At 38.9% G+C, this 20,117-nt stretch overlaps 1 protein-coding gene across 1 annotated transcript in view; it reads right to left on the bottom strand.

Annotated features, from left to right (window-relative positions):
- DCDC1 (doublecortin domain containing 1) overlaps positions 1-20,117 on the bottom strand; it is a 369,285-nt gene that overhangs the window by 300,849 nt on the left and 48,319 nt on the right. The window contains exons 6-7 of the mRNA XM_043549349.1: positions 19,331-19,424; positions 759-925 (exon numbers count right to left, since the gene is read on the bottom strand). Coding sequence (XP_043405284.1) covers positions 759-925; positions 19,331-19,424 — 261 coding nt within the window. The remainder of the gene's footprint in view (positions 1-758; positions 926-19,330; positions 19,425-20,117) is intronic.

Genomic DNA, 20,117 nt, shown 5'->3' with positions numbered 1-20,117 from the left:
GATGTCAGACTTAGTTATTCTTAACAAGCCTAGAAATTCTATTTTTTATTCAAGTTAATTAAAATACAATACCTTTAGACTAAAAAGTCATAAATATATCTGCATATCACTAAACAAGTATATAAATATGCAGATAAAGCAAACATGTACTAAGTAGGTCTCGTAGTCAAACTATAACAAATCAAGTAACACATCCTATAATCTGCTGTTACTTATGCAAATAAAAATGTATTTCTGATATATTTATTTAACTGTGCATGAATTGTCAATAAAAGCCTATTGTCTATCCTAAAGACAGCAAGTTCATTTTATTTTTGAGAATGTAACTCCAGTTATGTTTAGCTATTTTTTACTCAAAAATATTTCAACTATGGCCTTTATTTTGATTAGCCTTGTGTGAAAAAATACGAGACAATTTTTAATATTCAATGTGCAGAACAAGCTTTTAATTTTCCTATGCAAAATGACTGCCTTTATAGGATTTCCACATAAGGAATGTCTCAGCTATGCACAGTGTGCAGCAAGAAAAGAGGAGACATATGACATCCCACACCGAAAGACAGATACAATTAGCTCCATTATTGTTGGCTTTGAGATTATAGGAGAAGCATTTCCCTAACGGGTACTGGAGCTCATGCAATACTTGTCACACTTCTTTATGACACAATGCCAATCATTGCCTTTACACAACTAGTACATTTTAAAATGAAAACAAAACAAAAAAAGAAGCAGACTTTTAAAGAGTGGGACAAACTCACCTGTTTGCAATAGTTTTTTGCAGACTTTAATCGTTGGTGTAAGGCCAAAAGAACTCCATGGATATACATCTTTGCTCCTGAGGGGCTGAAACCTTCTCCCTTAGAGACCCAAACAGGTCCACGCAAAGGTGTGATGGAATTTTGCAGGCATTTGTCAAGCACAGGAACTATACAAGAAAAAAAGGGAAAATACATTCTTTTGACCCAACTGAAAATACACAGCCTGAAATGCAGCCCCAACATCAGAACTAACTCTTAACATCTATTATTTATATCTGACCTGGGTTAAGTCTTGGAAAAGCAACTCCTGCATTACTAGTGGCCACCATGAAGGATGTATTTATATTGAGACACCCCCCATGTAAGACTCACAAGCTTTGTGAGCACACCTGAATAGTTCTGAAGTGTGCCTAACTAGCTGTACAGAGTGTCATGGTGTGCACTGATTGCCTTATCTTCTCATTTATCACAGATGAGTTGGAACCAACCTTGCTGAAATCTACTTGCATTGTCCTGATAAAATTGCAAGATCCATGTTGTTTCTATATATAGTTCCCTGTTGAGGAGCTTATATATACCTAACATATTATACCTCACGTTATTCATAAAATATAATCAACACTCTCATAAGCAATTTTACAATAACCTTTTCATTGCCACTGCTTAAGCAACCAACTTTAAACAAAAAAACAAAACAAAACAAAAAACTGCTCAGTGTGGCTGTTTAAAAAATGAGGGGAAAAATCAAATGAAAAGATATATACAAATGAACTCTTGGCAATAACTCTACAAGATTTTTCTTGCTATTTTTGGAATGCAAAACCATTCTAAAAGGTTTAATGCATTCTATTTTCAGGGACCTTATGCCAATATATATGACAAACAAGGCAAGCACATTTTGGCTGCAGGCTTTATTTAGACACATGCATTTGACAGATATTTTGGATTTTACTGAACTGTGTAAACAACAGAGACCTTTCTTATATATATATTAAACTAACATGGCACTTGACTATTTAGGGATATAAAATATAAAAGACATTTCTGCTCTTTCTAGGTTCTGGAAGAAAATTGACAAACAAATAAATACAAATATAAAGCACACTTGTGAACACATGCAAATAAAAGGAAATACTTAGTTTTAGCTCTAGTCAGTCTGTGGTCATTTCAAGACCACATTGTGCATATATATGTGACATATTTATATGTCTGTAGTAACCTCACAGGCAGTTGAATATAAGGAAGGGCTGCATGCATAGTCAACAAAGACAATGAGTACATATCACTGGATACTTCACATATTTTATGCAGACCAGGAGGCTAGTATGACATTCTGTAAATTGACTCACAATTGGACTCAAAAGCTGTTCAACTTAACTGCAAAACCGTGCAAAGCCTCTTTGGTGATCATTGTTGGCTGAACTGAGCCTTTAGTAAAGAAACTATCAGACGACAGTTCCCATGTAGTTGGTCACTTTAAAGTAAATGTAGGGGACACAACACACAGACTTAAGTTAACACTAGATGCAGAGAATAATAATTAGATGAGCATATGGTAGATTAGATATTTACTTCTGCTAAAATAAATGTATTTTTAAGTGTACTCAGCACATCGTGTGGGCAAAAACAGAAAGCCATAGAATTTTGTTTATTTTTTTTACAGAGTATGTTACTTTAAAAGAAAACATATATTTTTATGATACTCTTAGACTGCCAAACAAGCCACATGGCTGAGACAAAGTCATATGACTTAAAACAGTTTGCAGTATTGTCTTATCATCCGGTCACTAATCTTAGGCATCCTCTATTCATGCAATTCTCCATTCTCCAACACCGCAAGCCTCAAAATACTGTTTGACTGCTTCTTCAGCAAATATCTCTGGACCTACTACTTCCATGCCTCATAATGCCCCAAGCTGGTCTGCAAGGCCACTACAATCTCCTTAATGAAACCTCTCCTGAAGTTCCAGTTCTGCTATCATGTCTACAAGAAACTATGGCCCCCATTCAGCAAGGTAGATTAGCACATGCATAAATTAAAATGCATGAGTAGTTTCATTTAAATCAGTGGGACTACTCATGGGTTCAAAGTTAAGCACATACTTAAGCACCTTGCTTAACCAGGACCTATAACATCAGGCTCATAGGGTAATTTAGAAAATGTAATATTTAAATGTAAAGTTATTAATTTAAAAAATAATACACACATTGTGCGTGTGTAAACTGGCATCAATGACAAAGACAAGAGAATGGGAGGCAATGTTATAAGATAAATGAGGCAAAGTAGAGACGGGAAAAAATCTGCAGGACCATAAAGGCATTAAAAAGAGCATCCTGACTCTATTGAAATCAATGGCAATATTCCCTTTGACCTAAATGGGGCAAGATTTCACCCAAGAGAGTTGAACTTGATGCTGTGGAAGGAAGGGCCTATGTCCACAGTCCTTGCATTTAAAACTAGTGGTCATCTTAAAGGATAATACTGTAATAATTATACACACACATACTTGACTTATGGTGGCTGGCAGATACTTACTTAAGCCAAGACACTGATAGAAGCTGGCCCTTCTCACCTGGAGATGATGATTTATATATAAACACATTTGCTTTATCAGGGTGTGGTCATTCACTACTTCACTTGTTTGTTGTTCCCATTTCCCCTGTCCTCAATCTCTCTATTGGTTTTGTCTTTTTTGGTTTTTTAGAGTGTAAGCGCTTTGAGGTAGGGCTCATGTCTTATTTTGTGTTTGTATAGTTCCTAGAACATGCTGAGTGGCACCACAAGCAATAATAATAAATAAAATAATAATAATATGATTTTATGTCAGGCATTTCATCAAAGGGGTGACTGATAAAAGCAACATATTTGGGTCCAAATGCAGAACAGCATTCTTATTTAGGACAGTGCCTAAGCACACGCTTAAAGTGGAACATGTACATTAAGTACTTTCCTGAATTCAGACCTTATGGATTAATGTATTTAAAAATTTTAAAATTATTCTATATATGGTATAAAATGTAGGGTATATTTCCTTGACATTTAGCTGCCAGACACCTCAGAGGTAATACAAATAATTTAAATAAATATGTAAAGCCAATGTGAAAATTCAATAAAACTAAAAATAAAAAATTAGATGTTCCCAGAGAATCAAGAATTTCCCAGAATTTCTGAAAAAACAGGGTCATATGACCCTGTTTGATAAAAAGAGATATAGCCTGTGACAGGCTGGCTGGCTGTTAAAAGTAGCTGGGCTTATCCTCGCCTGTGACAGATCAGTCACCGCACCAGCTAATCCTGATTTGCTGGGACCCAGGTGGCTCAATTCAGTTATCAGACTCAATAGGGGAAGAGTTGGGTGATTTCCATAAAGGGCTGGGAGAACTCAGTTGGGGAGGGGAGCTACAGAAGAGAGGCTGTCTCATGTGATTGGTCTGGAAGGGAAAGGGCAGCATGAGAGAAGGCGGCTCATGTGGCTACTCCAGGAAAACGCCAACACTCCCCCACACCTTACCCCTCCCCAGGAAATGGCTTGGAGATAGACTTGGAATAAGACTAGGGGAAGGGCACCAGGGAAGAAGCCCTGAGGATCAGCAGCTCTGGCAGGAACCAGGCCTGCAGGGAGAAAGTCTGGAGGGGGAGCACTCTATGAGTGAGTGGGGCAGAAGGGTAGCCCAGGAGGAGTGGAAAATTATTTTATGTTGTTTGGATTAGAGACTGACACTGTACATGGCCTCCTGAGGGAAGGTAGGAGTGTTGTTGGAAATAAGAAGGAAACACAGGTAGAGCCACAGTTGCAGTGTGGCATAATAGACCAAGGGGAGGAGGTGCTACTACATGGCTGAAGAGAGTACTTGAAACAGCAGCATGTTTATAGTAAATTGCATTTTTGAAAAGTAATATCATATCTGCAGATTTAAATTTTTAGTTTATAAAACAAGTGTTTTCCTGCTGCTGTGGAATTTGTCACAGAATTGTGTGGTAAAATCTAAGCTTTCATTTATAAACATTAAGGATTAAATCTTGGCCCCACTGAAATTCTGAAATTGACTTCAAAGGACCAGAATTTCCCACAATGCTTTCAGCCCTGTGGTTACAAAGAAAAAAATTCCAAATCTGAACTGAATGTAAACTGATGCCATGTTGTTTTTCTGAGTCTGCAAACAGACAAACTGTAAGAGGAGTGTGTGAAATGCCTCACGTACTGCAACTAGATGTTAACTCTGAAGGCTAATTACAACATTATAAATATTAACTATTTCACTGCTGACAACTTTAACAGAAATATAGCACTAATGTGCTTATGCATCACTATTGAAGGTAGTAGTAGATACTGAGGGGACAGTAGTAGGGTAGCTGGCGGCTATCAAGAATTGCTGGAACGAGGAAGCCCCCAGTACCAAGGTAACACCTGACTCTTGGATACTAAATTCCGAAAACACCTTCTACACCTTCCTGAAAACAAAAATCCTCCACTGTTCTTTTCCAATGTGTCAAGAATGTCTGCTCCCCCCGGACAACTTCTACAATGAAATAGTATATCATCAATGTAAAATCTGTAGTGCAACAGAATTGGAAAATTAGGGGCAGACTAAAACAAAACCGGGTAGATCATCAGCACGTAAACTATCAGAGCTCTATTGGCTTCAATGGAGCTACAGCAATTTACTCAAGTTGAGGATCTGGCCCAATAATTTCATATCAAAATAAAAAACACAGTACATACTGTACTAATTGTATTACTCATTTTCATAAACATCTGTTCTGACAAGATATTCCTTGACAAGATTCTGTTGGCAAAAGAGACAAGCTTTTCAGCAACACGGAGCTCTTCTTCAGGTCTGTGTACCTCGAAAGCTTGTCTCTTTCACCAACAGAAGTTGATCCAGTAAAAGATATTATCTCATCCATCTTCTCTCTCTAATCCTGGGACCAACATGGCTATAACAACACTACAAACTGGCCAAGACTGACTTTTTAACTATTTTCTCTCTAGATTTTCAGCCTTATACAAGCGTGTATTTTTCCATGTTTTAAAAGTAATAACTTTATTTATTTCTCTACTGAAATAAAAGAAAATATTCCAGAACAGGGCTGGGCAAACTACGGCCGTCAGGCCACATCTGGCCCGTCAGACCATTTTATCCAGCCCTCCACTCCCGCTGAGGAGCAGGGTTGGGAGTGCCCTGATACAGCGCTCCAGCCAGGGAGTGGGGTTGGGGCTTGCCCAACTCCATGCAGCTCCCAGGAAGCAGCGGGCATGACCCCCTTCCAGCTCGACCCCCCTCTGGCTCCTACGTAGTACGTGGAGGCGTGGCCAGGCAGCTGTAGATGCCACCCCACCTGCAGGCGCTGCCCCCTCAGCTCCCATTGGCTGTGGTTCCCAGCCAATGAGAGCTGCAGGGGTGGCGTCTGCAAACAGAACAGTGTGCAAAGCCACCTGGCCGCACCTTGGAGCCGGAGCGGGGACATGCGTCTGGGAGCTGCTTGCTGTAAGCGCCGCCTTGAGCCTGCACTCCTCAGCCCAGCCCTGTGCCCCAATCCCCTGCCAGCCCTGATCCCCCTCCCGCCCTCCAAATCCCTCATTCCCAGCCTACAGCCCCCTCTTGTACCCCAAGCCCCTCTTCCCCAGCCCCAACCCAGAGCCTGCACCCCCAGCCAGAGCCCTTATCCCCATCCTATGCCCCAATAGCCTGCCCCAGCTCTGATTCCCCGCCCGCCCTTCAAACCGATGGTCCCAACCCAGAGCACCCTCCTGCACCCCAAACTCCTCATCCCTGGCCCCACCCCAGAGCCCGCTCCCCCAGGAGGAACCCTCACACCCCTCCCCTGTACCCCTGTCCCAGCCCTGATCCTCCTCCTGCCCTCCGAACCCCTCAGTCCCAGCCTGGAGCCCGCTCCTGCACCCCCCAAAAAGTCCATTACCAGATGTCTGTTTCCCCATCCCAGAGCCCTCACCCCACTGTACCCCAACCCGGAGCCCCCTCCTGCACCCTGAACTCCTCATGTCTGGCCACACACCCCAGCCGGAGCCCTCACCCCCTCCTGTACCCATATCCCCAATTTTGTGAGCATTCATGGCCTGCCATACAATTTCCATACCCCAATGTAACCCTCAGGCCAAAAAGTCTGCCCACCCCTCTGTTCCAGAGGCACTAAAGAGCAACCATAAAAGTACAAAAAGAAATCTCTGTGCAATATAGTTTATATGGGAAGCGGGGAAGAAATTTGGAACAATTAAGTGTTATATGAGAAGATTGTACCTACATCAAAACAAACAAATAAATAAAAATTCTTTAGGTTTCAGAGTAACAGCCGTGTTAGTCTGTATTCGCAAAAAGAAAAGGAGTACTTGTGGCACCTTAGAGACTAACCAATTTATTTGAGCATAAGCTTTCGTGAGCTACAGCTCCGATGAAGTGAGCTGTAGCTCATGAAAGCTTATGCTCAAATAAATTGGTTAGTCTCTAAGGTGCCACAAGTACTCCTTTTTTTAAAAAAAAAATTCTTTAGGTTCACCAGTATTGGTGCTATTGAGCTTCTGGTTTATGAAGGTTCTATGAGGAATTCTTAGCTCTATAGCTGAAAAATTCATCACTGGTCAAAGATCCTTTCAAAAATGGTGTGACATAACATACATTGTCTAGCTATACAAAAAGAGGACAGGAGACACTTGATATGGATTTAATCAGGCTGCAATTTTATTATTTGATGTCTGGGACTACCCAGCAGATAAAAGTGTACAGTGCATGCAACTCCAAGTTTATCCAAATAACTATGTGGGGCTTCTACCAGCCCCCCATTTTCCATCCAGGTCCCCCAGCCAACCCATGGCTTGGAACTTACCATCCATCCCCCCCCCCTTGTAGGAGGGTTAAGGTGGGCTATAAGAAAGGGGGTTGGCTCCTTGCCGTACCAATCATAGGAGTCCCCAACACACACACCCCGGTCCGTTCCTTTAACCAGCACCTCCTTTTAAGTCCTTTATCAGGCCATCAATCTGGTCACTGGATGCCTTCCCTATGGAGTACCTGCACTAGACATCTGCCTCACACTTACAAAATAAGTTGCGACATATAGCCTAACCATCTTTTCTCCTCACCAGAAAAGGTCCACCCTGACACCCACTGTGGGAAAGGCGAAAAAAACTCACTCCACCGAAGCCAATATGGTGGTGAGGGGAAAATTGCTTCCCAGGCCCCGTAAAAAGGAGCGACTAATGCAGAGCCCACAGCAGGTCCTAACCAAACCTGATATTCACACCTCTAGTGGAGGGAGGGTGGGTGCTGCCTTGCCTGCTGCATGGAGAAAGGACTTACCACACGCAAGGCTTGCACCTTTAAAGCCTTCTGCGCCTTATATCCCCTGTGGGCGAGTCAGCACCACAAAACTGACCACCACCCACTTTTTTTGAAGCAGTTTCTGACCTCCTTCCCATGCCACCCCATCCGCCATAAAGCACTGATACCTTCCTTTGGCAAGCCCAGACAACATTCCCCCCACTTAAAGTGCCATGCGGTCATTTGTGTTGATCTCAGTTCTGGTAATTGACATCGTTATAATTGGTTGTCTGCGTCACCTAGACACAGGGCCATAAGACATTCTTTGATGAGTGGCCACACACTGAAAACTGTTTCTTCTTGATACAGTTCTAAGGATTTCTATCCTCCTCGGTGCATTATGTAAAGTACAGTGAAGAAGAAGGTCTGAACCACTGACCTCCTGAAGAGCAGTAGAAATTAATATTGAACTTTCATACATTTCTATGGAATTAAGAGCTCTGTGCAGACCACAGGCTGCAAAATGAAGCAAACAGAGCACTCAAGCAAATTTACCAGAGATTTTAGAACCTTTTCTGAAGTGCTGTATAATCTATTCAATCTAATCTAATCTGTTCTCTTGATTTTAATAAGTGTCCTGCTTCAATATTCCGAATTCTCTCTACTGGAAGCAGGGCACTTATTAAAATCAAGAGAACACTAATAATCCCAGTTCAAAGGTTAACCTTTAAGTACGATCTTTCTTTATGGATCATGAAACTCAATGACTGCGTGTTCACCTTGGTAAAGGAAGACAAAGGCCAGCCCCTGAAAACAATATGAATCAGCTAATTTGGAGGTACAGATACACGTGGGCATGATGAACAAGTGTCATAGATTTAGAGCCACTCTGTGAGATATTTTGAATGCTTGAGAGTGAATGATAAAATGAGACAAATGGAATCTCGTGTTTAGAAAATGAAATGAACCAAGAAGGAAATTAGTGCTTACGGGAAGGAAGATAATTTATGTAAAAAATGCAGTGTGGAGGTTGAAAAGGATTTTTAAAGAGACTGGTAAAATCCCTTTCCCCTTTCATCTCTCTTTCAACTTTTCCAAGCATGCTATATGCAGAACTTTAAGAAGAAAGCATTAGCACATATCTATGTACTTTCTTTCCTAATCATTCCACCGCTGCTGTACCTCACCTATGTGGCAATATTACTCCCCAGATCTTCAGCCATGGGGAAGGAGAAAGTGAACAGAAGAAGAAACTGTTTTGCTCCTTCACTAAGGTCACTAGGTTAAATACTTTTTTAAGTGTTAAGAAATATTAGAAGTAAAATCTGTCCCTTACTGACCTGGTGGGATGAGTTATATCATATGACAGCAGCACGGTTGCCAACTTTCACGCAGTAAACAAGCACCCCGACTTTCACAATAAGCCAAAAATCAAGCTAATCCCATTTCAAAACAAGGCCAAAACAAGCCAATCCCTAAGAACCCCAACCCTCTATGTGCACCCCTGACTCTCTCCCCCCCCTTGCCCCTGCTTGCCCCTCTTGCCCTTGCTTGCCGGGAGCTGATTAAAAAAAGCAACAAGCTGCAACAAGCAATAAGATAAAAGCCAAAAACTAGCCAAGAAGCAACTCACAAGCCAATTAAGCCAAAAACAAGCCCAATTTCTGCATTTTTTTCATGGGTTTGACATATCTGGACAGAAGGTGAACTTCTTGAAGAAGATAGTACTTTTGCACTGATTCTAAGAAAACAAACTAAAAATATATTACCTCTAAAACCCAGGGACTTAAAGTCAATAAAGGTAATAACATAACGCATGGAATGTAAAGTGAAAGCCTTCCAGTGTGACCGATATGAGGCAAAAGCGGCTTATTTCTGTGCTGTTGGTGTATTTTTTTAAACATGCTGCAAGAGGTGGTAGTGCAGATGATGATGAAATAGAGTAATGGAACAAGATGAAATCTGGAAAAAATAGGATACCAACACACAATAGACAGCATTTTTGCCAGAGAATGGGGAAACAGACATCTGGTAATGGACTTTTTCCCCCCTAAATGAAGAACTGAGAACTCCAGGAGTTCTCAATTAGTGTAGATATCTCAGTATTATTGCCAGATTTTTCTGATAGGGCAAGTCTATACTACAATGTTGAGTCAACCTAAGTTACGTCAACTTACAGTCACTGTAGTAATTAAACTGCTTTTGCATGTCCACACTGCACTCCTTGTGTCGGTAGCGCATGTCTTCACCAAGAGCGCTGGCACCAATTTAACTGTCAGTGTGGGGCATTGTGGGATGGCTTCTGAAAGGAAGCAACAGTCTATGTAAGTAACGCAGTGTCTACACTGACGCTGCGTCGACCTAACTACATCGATGTAAGCACTACGCCTCTTGTGGAGGTGGAGCTATTAAGGTGGTATAGTGGGCGAGTTACAATGGTGGGAGTTGCATTTTATTGTAGACACTTACAGGGTTAGCTGCCTTACATCGACCTAATTCTGTACTGTATTCCAGGGCATATTATTTTAGGGTATATCGTATAATACTACAATCATTTTTTAATTTTGCCACAAGTAACGGTAGGAGAACAATAAGAATTATCTCATCATCAGATTTTTTTTAAAACTGTTAGAAAAAAAGCTTTAAATATGACTGAAATATGGAGAGGAAAAATTCACCAGGAAGCTCCTTAGATACCAACAAAGACTTTCTCAAAGGAGCTGAACAGTATATTTTCCAGAGTGTGTGTGTGTGCAGTTTGAGTTGAGTTGGTGCTAATGCACACATGTGCTTGACTGCATTTCCCCCCTATTTTTAGTAACAGTTATACAGCTCTGAGTCCCAAAGCAACTGGCATACACTATCCAAAAGCATGGTCTGCAGAGGGAGACTGAATGATGGAGAGCACACAGTTTGCTATGTTGTTTAAATTATGTCACTGTATTTTTACTCAAACAAAACTAATCTAACAGCTGCTGTGTATTTTTGTTTACATGCTATATGTCAAATCTTATTGTCCCTAAGGTACTTATGAGAGATGTTTTAGCAGTCATTTTCTTAAATACTGATGCCTATCCGAATTTGGATTTTTCCACCATTGAACAGAATGACAAGCACACGATTGCTGTACTTAAAGCAATCTTTCACAGCTGCTTTGCTTTTTCAGTGATCCCATTAAATTGACGGCATATGCCTGTGGGGTCTACACTGTTACCATACTGCTGAACAAGATGTTGATTTGTACAAAACAATCTGATAGAACTTGGCTTTATTAGGGGAAAACAGTTTGTAGGTTATCCTTTATTTTAAACTGAGTAAAATATAATTTATGAACTTGTCTCTCTGTGACTGTTATTGCACAACTGGTTACGTTAATTGTTTAGATATGGGTGCATTCCATTCTGAAACTCAATAGTTAGTAGGCATGAAAACTATGAAGTACCTTTAGTTTCTAAAATGCAGCACGAGTCATGTATTTTCTTAAACTGAATGAAGTAGCTGTGCATTAAATATGCTGGCACATCTTCTGCTTGAGCAAGTGGACCGAAATGGTGTGAATTGTTAATGCCTTGCTGCTTTGGTTCACGGCTTGTGATTGATCATTTGTAACTATATCTACTCCTTGTTCCATGAAATCAAGTATGGAGTAATGGGTTCATCAGATTTTTGGGTTAAATTGAGAGTGAAGAGGTACTGTGTGTAGAAATAAGAGTTGCCATGTTCGGGGCAGGCCTTGTAACAGCATGGAATCTAAAGGCGATATTCAAAACCACTTCACTCATCATACGCTTACTGATTCTGAATAGGGTCCATTTGCAGGGGACATTTTGGTAGTTTTCCAATACACTTTATGCCTCTTTCGACTTCCACCACCCTGCACTTTTTTAAAAAAAAACAGCAGAGGGTATAACAGGTCAATGTACAAAATTAATGTATTTAAATAACTTGCTATATAAAAGTAAAAATAGTCTGGGACTGAAATATTCAACCCTCCTCTCATGTTAGTAATTGTTGATACCATCAAAATATCAAGTAATTCCAACTACCCTGAACTCAAAGAAGTGCTTGTTAGGTATTCAATACTATAACACACTATTTTTTAAAAATTCTATTGTATTGAATTAGGCCTCAAGACAAAGAAAAAGAGCTACACAAGCCTTCAGTTAGCTTCTCAGTCCATTCCTGTGCAATGGCGACACATTCTGCTAGTCACTATAACATGACTTGTGACTTTGCAAACAAGTAGCACAAGGGACCACTGTAAATAAAAGCCAACAGCAACCAAAAGTGACAACTTATAATGGCCTGCAAGAGAGTAATCATGTTACAGTATCTCCTGATAACATGGAAGATAATGTGTCTCTACCAACCTTCCTACAAGGCTCACCATTTTTAATTGTTACAAAAGCCTCACTACACTTTGTGTATCATCTAACCATCCTAATTACTTGTATCAATTTAAAGTGAAACATGATCATGAGCTTCAGTAGCTCTATAACAATTAGTAAAAGCTACCTAACTTAACATAGCATGTACCAGTTTACCTTTGAATAAATGAATCACTATAATTACATACTTACAATTTTTTACCTGTTCTTGTGAATACTTATATCACGGTAGTACTTAAAAAGATGTTAATGTGAAAGACAACCAAGTTAAAAAACAGCCTTAAACTCATACCTTTTAAAGCACAAAATTCAAGCACCAAAAATAATACATATAAAATTATTATAGTAGTTATATTCTCATTTAAAAGTTAAGATATTAAAAAGATTTAAAATCAAAATGTTAGAAGATGTTTTGTATTGTATTCATAACTGAATCTAACAATATCTGTTCTCATTTTTAAAGTGTCATTCTGTTTACAGCCCTCTCTCATCCAAATTTGTCACACATCATTACAGTAAATGAAGTTGAGTGGAGTGTATTGCATATATGTAGTGTGTGTGATTATGTACATATATGTTAAAATTCAGCAATAGATGTATGATGATGCAGTACATAGATGTTTAGTCTACTATCTATCTAAGATTGTTCATATCTCTTATTTTATTAACATTTATTCTAACTGAAAATAACTACAATACAAACTTATAGCAGGCTAAAGCCTGTAAAAGTTTTAATTTTCTTGAATGTTTCATACCCAAGTTGTGCTGACTTCTCTGGCAGGCTACTGCAAGTAATCTTGACTGAGGAAGAAGCTGCTTTTTTCAGACCGCATTTTAAAAGAGCTGTCTTCCTTTTTTACCTAATAAATGACTTAACACATTTTTAGCACTGAACAAACCTCCACTGGTTCAAAATTTTGATTCAGGCAAAGGCTCTAATGTTCAGATGCTTGTCTAATAGTTTTCTGAACTAGGTAAACCCATGACCTACTCTCCCCGTAAGCCTACTATTGTGTGAGAAGGATTCACCAGTCCTCTCCAGCAGCGGCAGTGCTCTCTGGGGGAGACCACACCCATCCTAGTCTTTTGAGGAGACTATAAAGCTCTCCCCAACTGAAAAATAGGCTTGGGAAGTGTCAGGGAGGAAGCTAAGGAAGGGTTTGTGCCTTTCTTTCCCACCCTTCCATCACTCTGAATGAAGTTCTGCATTCCTCCCCAAGAACAGTTGGGATAGGTATGGAGCTCACTTCTGAATAACTTAGTTATGCAAAAAGAAAAGGAGGACTTGTGGCACCTTAGAGACTAACAAATTTATTTGAGCATAAGCTTTTGTGAGCTACAGCTCACTTCATCGGATGCATTCATGCTCACGAAAGCTTATGCTCGAATAAATTTGTTAGTCTCTAAGGTGCCACAAGTACTCCTTTTCTTTTTGCGAATACAGACTAACATGGCTGCTACCCTGAAACCTGTCATTAGTTATGCAGTTTTCCCTGTTGAGCTCTCCTAGACTACATAGTATTCTTAGAAGACTCATTTTATGTGAAATTATTGTCTTTCCAGGAGCAATGTACCCCACAAAACAGTACTACCTGGAAAAGTCAGAGAACAGCAACAGCAGTAAGATAAGGTTCTGCCAAACTAAGGTAAGCAGTCCAGCATCAGAGATTAATCAAAACTCTGTGAACCTCAAAAAGCAATAATATTGAGATACCAGAAAATAATTTTGCCAGGCATTTTAGGTTACAATATAAATCAAGAGTGCAGACACTATCAGAAATTAAGCTTTCTTTCTTTTTCTCTCTCTCTCTCTCTTTCTTTCACTATCATTTAAATGCATCAAACCAAAATGCTCTTAGAATGTCAAAACTATCCTTTAAAAGTTCATAAAATGTCAACAGCAGTCTCTGCATTTAACTCATCCAATAGAAGTTTTCTCATTTTCCTTTCCTGAAGGTGGCACTGTTGTTGGTAATGTGGATCCCAGTATTCTTAAATACATAATTAAAAAAAAAAAGGGGGAGAGGGAGCCTAAAAAAAGTTCAGATTCTAGCACTTAGAGGTCAGCTTGGTGTATCAGCTATAAATGTGATGTCAGATTACAATATTTTTCAAAACTATGTAGTATATAACATTTCTGGTACCTATGTTATAAAAAAAAAGCTTTAGAAGGTCTTGTACAGATGCTGTCTATTGTAAGTTTTTATTACTACACATTCTGCGGACAATTTATTGTCATACCACATAGGCCTAATTCTCTATGTCATTGTAGACATTTTGAAAGTCAGTAAAATGCTACCTTCCCAATTTAGTCACATTTTCCACCTACTTTGAGTAGTAGAAAATCAGACCCAGTCATTTTTTCAATGCATCACCAATATACAAGTCTCCAATACTAAACTTTTTGCAGATCACTATGGCAGTTTAAGAGATAAAATGATATGGTCAAAAGATTTCACTGTTGAGAAAAGATATCACATCATGATTAGTTCAACAAACACATAGCTAATGTAGAAAGCAGAGTTCCCCCAAAAGAATCAGGATTAACCTTCAAAGCTGTGGAGTCCAGTAGACTTTCATTGAATTAGCAGCCTAATTTCATATGTATCAAGCCTTTTAAAACATACTATATAGCAGGAAATGTACTCAGGTACAATAGCAGCCAACCTCTTGATGTTGTTAGACTGGTAGAGTGTAATCCTCCATCCCCAACTGTGCCAAGTTTACACACACTGCAGCTGAGGATGGAGAGGGAAAAAGTGGTTCTAAGCCACTTTCCTGCACTGCCAAACCTGGGGCCAGCCAAGGCCTGAAATGGCCCCTGGTGGAACTTAGGTCCAGGGCTGTGTCACCTCTTGTGTCTGCTGCACCAGCCAAAAATCTGCCAGAACAGTGTGAGCTCTGGCCCATTCTTCCCCTCTCTGCTCCTGGCATACCCTCTGCACGGAGCAGGGGACTTGGGGATATGTGAAGCTGGCTACACTGGCTTTGCACACCCAAGAATATCTCTGTGTAAAGGGAATTTGGGGGGCAAATCTCAGCTGCACCTTCAGGTCAGTTTTCCAGCTGCTCAATGCAGCTGACAGGGATTGAGGATTGAGCCCACAGTCTTATTTTTAAATGTAAATGTTGTTGTATGTCCTAGATTTTTTTTTATATTTGCACAGTCAGCAGAACCCTATTTCCATTTTACCATACCATCCAAAGCTGCTCTGCATTAGTTAACAAGCTGTCCAGGGTCACTGCCGGTTCACAATGTCTCTTAAAAAGAGACTTCTTCCTCAGCCAGCAGTGTCCCATAGAAGTCAACACTGTTTGTGCTGAAAAAGCTAAGAACATAAAAGTTTCTACAGACTTTAGGCTGCTCAAACTTTTTAATGTAATTATTTTAGATGAATACTAAACAAAGTAATAAGAAAAATGAAAGATTACATTGATATTGTGGACAAAGTTTCTATAAGGAATACTGTACTGTACATCTATTTTGGAATTGTATTACAGATATGTAATCACACATCACAAACATACTATATTGCATATAACAACTTTTACTGTGTTGTTGTTTGAGAAGGGCTGATAATGCAATGAAATTCTAAATATGTAAATGGAACAATATTAATTTGATACAAAATATATTTTAGAATTTTTCTATGTTCTTTTAATGATATTTTGAAATATAATAAAATGTAAATAATAATAATATTGTATATATAACTCTAGAGTTTTCAATATGTTGCTGTCCCATGGCATAGGCATGCTTTTGTGTTGCCCTTGGCAGCCACTATCTCATAATCCAGGGAAATGACTAAGAGACCAAAGCCCAAAGAAGTCAACAGAAATACTCCAGTTGACCTCAATGGGCTTTGGTATGGGGCCAATAAAAACACTGAAGGAAGGACAGGTTCCAGTTTTACAGGAAAATACCAAGGAACTAAAGTGTCAAAACACTTTTCACCAGACCGCCAAGCCATCTCCTCTGGCCTAGTAAAGTACCAAATTTTAAAATATTTTAACCATTTCTTTTCCCCATATGAAATGACTTGTTAGACCAGAATTTTCTTTGGCAGGCAGAAGAAAAAGGGGCTTGGAAATGGACTTTTAAATATAACTATAAATCAATGCTGTATTATAATTAGATGCAGAATTAGAAATCGTTTAATAACTTCTATTATTTGTCTGTGAAGTCACCATATTTGTCAGGAGCCAGGATGATATGCTCAAAACGAAACTCATTTAGATAAAATTTAAAAAAATGTATGTTAACGGAACATTAAGGTCGAGAGGTTAATTCGCTCAAAAGTCAGAAAATGCCAGAGTTCAGCTTGCACATGCAACCTTAGCTTATGCTCCTTATATGTATGCATTGCAAAAGACTATTTAATTACATGTTCACATATTATTTGTCAAATAATACAGTTATTAAAGGGAAGCTGGTAGCAATCCCTATATATTTAGGTTGCCTAACACTTTCCGCTATAAAACATTCTTGTAACCTTTTCTTTGAGAAGCTTCAACACCGCATTATTTGCAGCAAACCTTTGATAGTCAGGTAAGGGCAATGCCCTTGGGCTATTCTTTGTCCCATAAAATTCCATTTCTGAGATTCATAATTTTTAAGGACAGAGAGGGCTATTATAATCATCTAGTCTGATATAAACTGTTCAAATCATCACCACTTCCCATCTCTTGCTTGCGTTCCTCAGGAAAATTTTGGCAGCATGGCAAAATAATAATTTAACATGAATAGGCTGAGGTTGGACTGATGCCACTACAAAAGTAGCAGCAGCACTACAAGCTGTTGTGGAAACCTGGGATTTGTGGAGTAGCTGTAGCGGAGGAGTGCTGGAGGAAAAAGAATGTGGATGGGCTCCCTTGTCCTGGAAGAATAACATATCCCCAGGATCGAATGCCATCCTCTGGCAGCACCACAATGGGGCAGGAACCCCTCCTCCATATCTCCTGAGGGCAGAAATAGAGAACACTAAGCCAGGCTCCTCCTGCACCAGCCACCTCCCAGACCCAGCAGGTCATCCCCACTCTGGGATAATAGCCTTTTGCTACTGCCAGCTAATGTAGTTAGACCTGATCTCAACTAGAAGCAGTCAGTGCCAAAATGCTGACTCAGACTATGATGATGCATACAGGGGGGTGGTTAGTGCTTCTCATAATAGAACTAATTTTTACTTTTTTTCTTTAAAAAAACTACAAAAACTTTATATTAAAATAATATTATTTAGGTTGCAAACTCAAGCATTTGTGTGTCCATACTGTGCACCCCTAAGTGGGGCAGGGATCCTGTGGACAAAACAGTATGTGATCATGTCATTAAAGACTGAATCATAATGTATATGTACAAGGGGCAGAATTAAGTTTGCATGAACAGCCATAAATCAGGCAATCCCAATTAGATTTTACCTATGTTATTCTAGCTTCTTTTTAAAAAATGATATTATATAATCTGAATTTTCATGAACTGTTTAGGGAATAGACCTGAGCAGTTCAGATTCATTCAAGGGACAAACAACTTTGTAGTTACAGGAGGAGTTGTGCGACTGCATGAGGTATAGACTGCCTTGCTGATGCCAAGAACCCCTGAGGGTACACAGAAGAAACTATTTCCTATCACTCCATTTTAATGCTGTCAAGTTAACAGTTAATAACATGTGAGAATCATATGAGGTTCTAATCTATAAAAGTGGCTCTGTAAATATTCTCATCAGTTATATATTTATTATTTCTCACTTCCATATCAAACATACTTAGTTTACTATTAAAAATATGGTTTTCCTAACTGCTAGCCCTGCAATCCCATCTTGGAATATGAAGACAAGTTGAGTTCTTTCTGGCTTGTAAATAATCACCTTTTCAAGCATCGCTTTTAAAAATTGGAACTTTCACATTCTCTTACTGTGTTTTTGTTTATAATTAATATATTATTTATATAGGGCTCAGTCTTGAACTCTCCTGAGTGCCCATGCAAAGGAATTAGGAGGCATAAAGAAACAGGGGAAACTGTTGGGGAAACAGTTACCACCACGTACACACCAGTCTGAGCATTAGAGCCAGTCCAGTGTTGCCAGCTCTTGTGATTCTATTGTGAGCAATTGCAGGCAATTTACTGCAGACAATAAATTTGTTGCAAGCAATATTTGGAGTTTTTCTTAAAGTCCAGCCGCTGGAGTCATGTGATTACATAAGAATCTCAGCTTTCTTAAAAAAAAAAAAAGTTACAGCCTTTCTGGTTGCAGAGAAAAACTTGAGAATATAAATCCTAAAGACCCAGAAATTAGAAGGCAAATAAAAAAATCCAAATGTATTTTTAAAAATTTCATTATTTTTAAGCCAGTCTCAAGTTTTTGGGGATCTAACTCATTATTTTTAAGTGTTTGAGGCAATGTTGACAGTACTGTATCATAGAGGACTAGTGCATGTTACTTACTTCTCCCAGGAGCTGGAGGAAAGCAGGAACAAGTTTATGACTCTAGCTAGATTGTAAAACTGCACTTCAGCACACAGTGCTGTAGGTACTAGTAACACTTTACAAATATATTTTAGAACAGTTCCTGGCCTAGAAATTGACAATACCAAAAAAAAAAAAAAAAAAAAGAAAAGAGCAAAGGCGTTAGCAGACACAATCATTCTCTATCAATAATGGAAGGCTGGGTAAAATAAATTGGATACAACAGAAAATAAATTATGAAAACAAAATACTAAAGATCATGGCAATGGTTGTACCAATGTATTTATCTTCTAGAGTATTTTCAATTTGTGGTGCAATTCCATGCACTTGTCTATATCAGAGATAAAAATATTAGTTAATTCCAGCCACCACTCTTTCTCTCTGAATTCTTTGCATTGGAAATAAGACTCCAAACACTTATCTGTTTTGCATACATTTCTACTTACCACTGCTGAGATCTTCCATTTTTGCTCCATGAATATTGTACAGATGCTTTGCTGGTGAAGTAAGATTCATTCTTATTGTGCAAGCATCTAAAAACTTCACAAAAACAAAACTGTCTCACTAAAGATGGTTCAAGACTAAATCCTATTTAATGCAATAAAAAACTGCAGATCCAGTCTTAATCACTTACAAACCTCATACTTATATGAATTAAATAAAAGCCTGAACACAGCGGTAAATTCATAGTATAAAGCTGTTGGACCTTTGATTCTTTCACTGACCTAGACACATGGACAGACTAAGTACACATTACTTAGTACTGACTCTAAATCCAGTAGAATGCAAATTTACAACAAGAAAGAAACTGAGCATTCCATATTGTTTCTCAGAAAATCCAATTCTATCGAAGCAGGAAAAAAGGTGAAATCCTCAAAAAAATCTAGTGTGATAAATAATTTTCACAAACTGTGAAATAAGATGAAATACTGAAAAATAACAAAAAGGCATACTTTTAAATAGCTATTGGATAGGACTGTCAACTAAAGCAATCATTGCAATTGTTTTAAAGGACAAAGTAATTAGGACTTCAGATTTGTCACAGCATTTTTTATCAAAAATCACAAAGCAGTCATGGTAAATTTAGTAGAAGTTATGAGTTACAAGATTTACTGTGACCTCTCCATGATTTATGATAAAAAAAAATGCTGTGACAAATGAAATTCAACTATTCTTCATAGGTCAGCATCCTTTTCCTCCTCCGCTGCTGCCTCCTCCTCCTCATCCTGCCAA

The sequence above is a fragment of the Chelonia mydas genome, chromosome 6, assembly GCF_015237465.2.
Source record: "Chelonia mydas isolate rCheMyd1 chromosome 6, rCheMyd1.pri.v2, whole genome shotgun sequence".
Taxonomy (NCBI): domain Eukaryota; kingdom Metazoa; phylum Chordata; order Testudines; family Cheloniidae; genus Chelonia; species Chelonia mydas.
The sequence above is the reverse complement of the archived record's forward strand: the minus strand, read 5'-3'. Positions and strand labels throughout refer to the sequence as shown.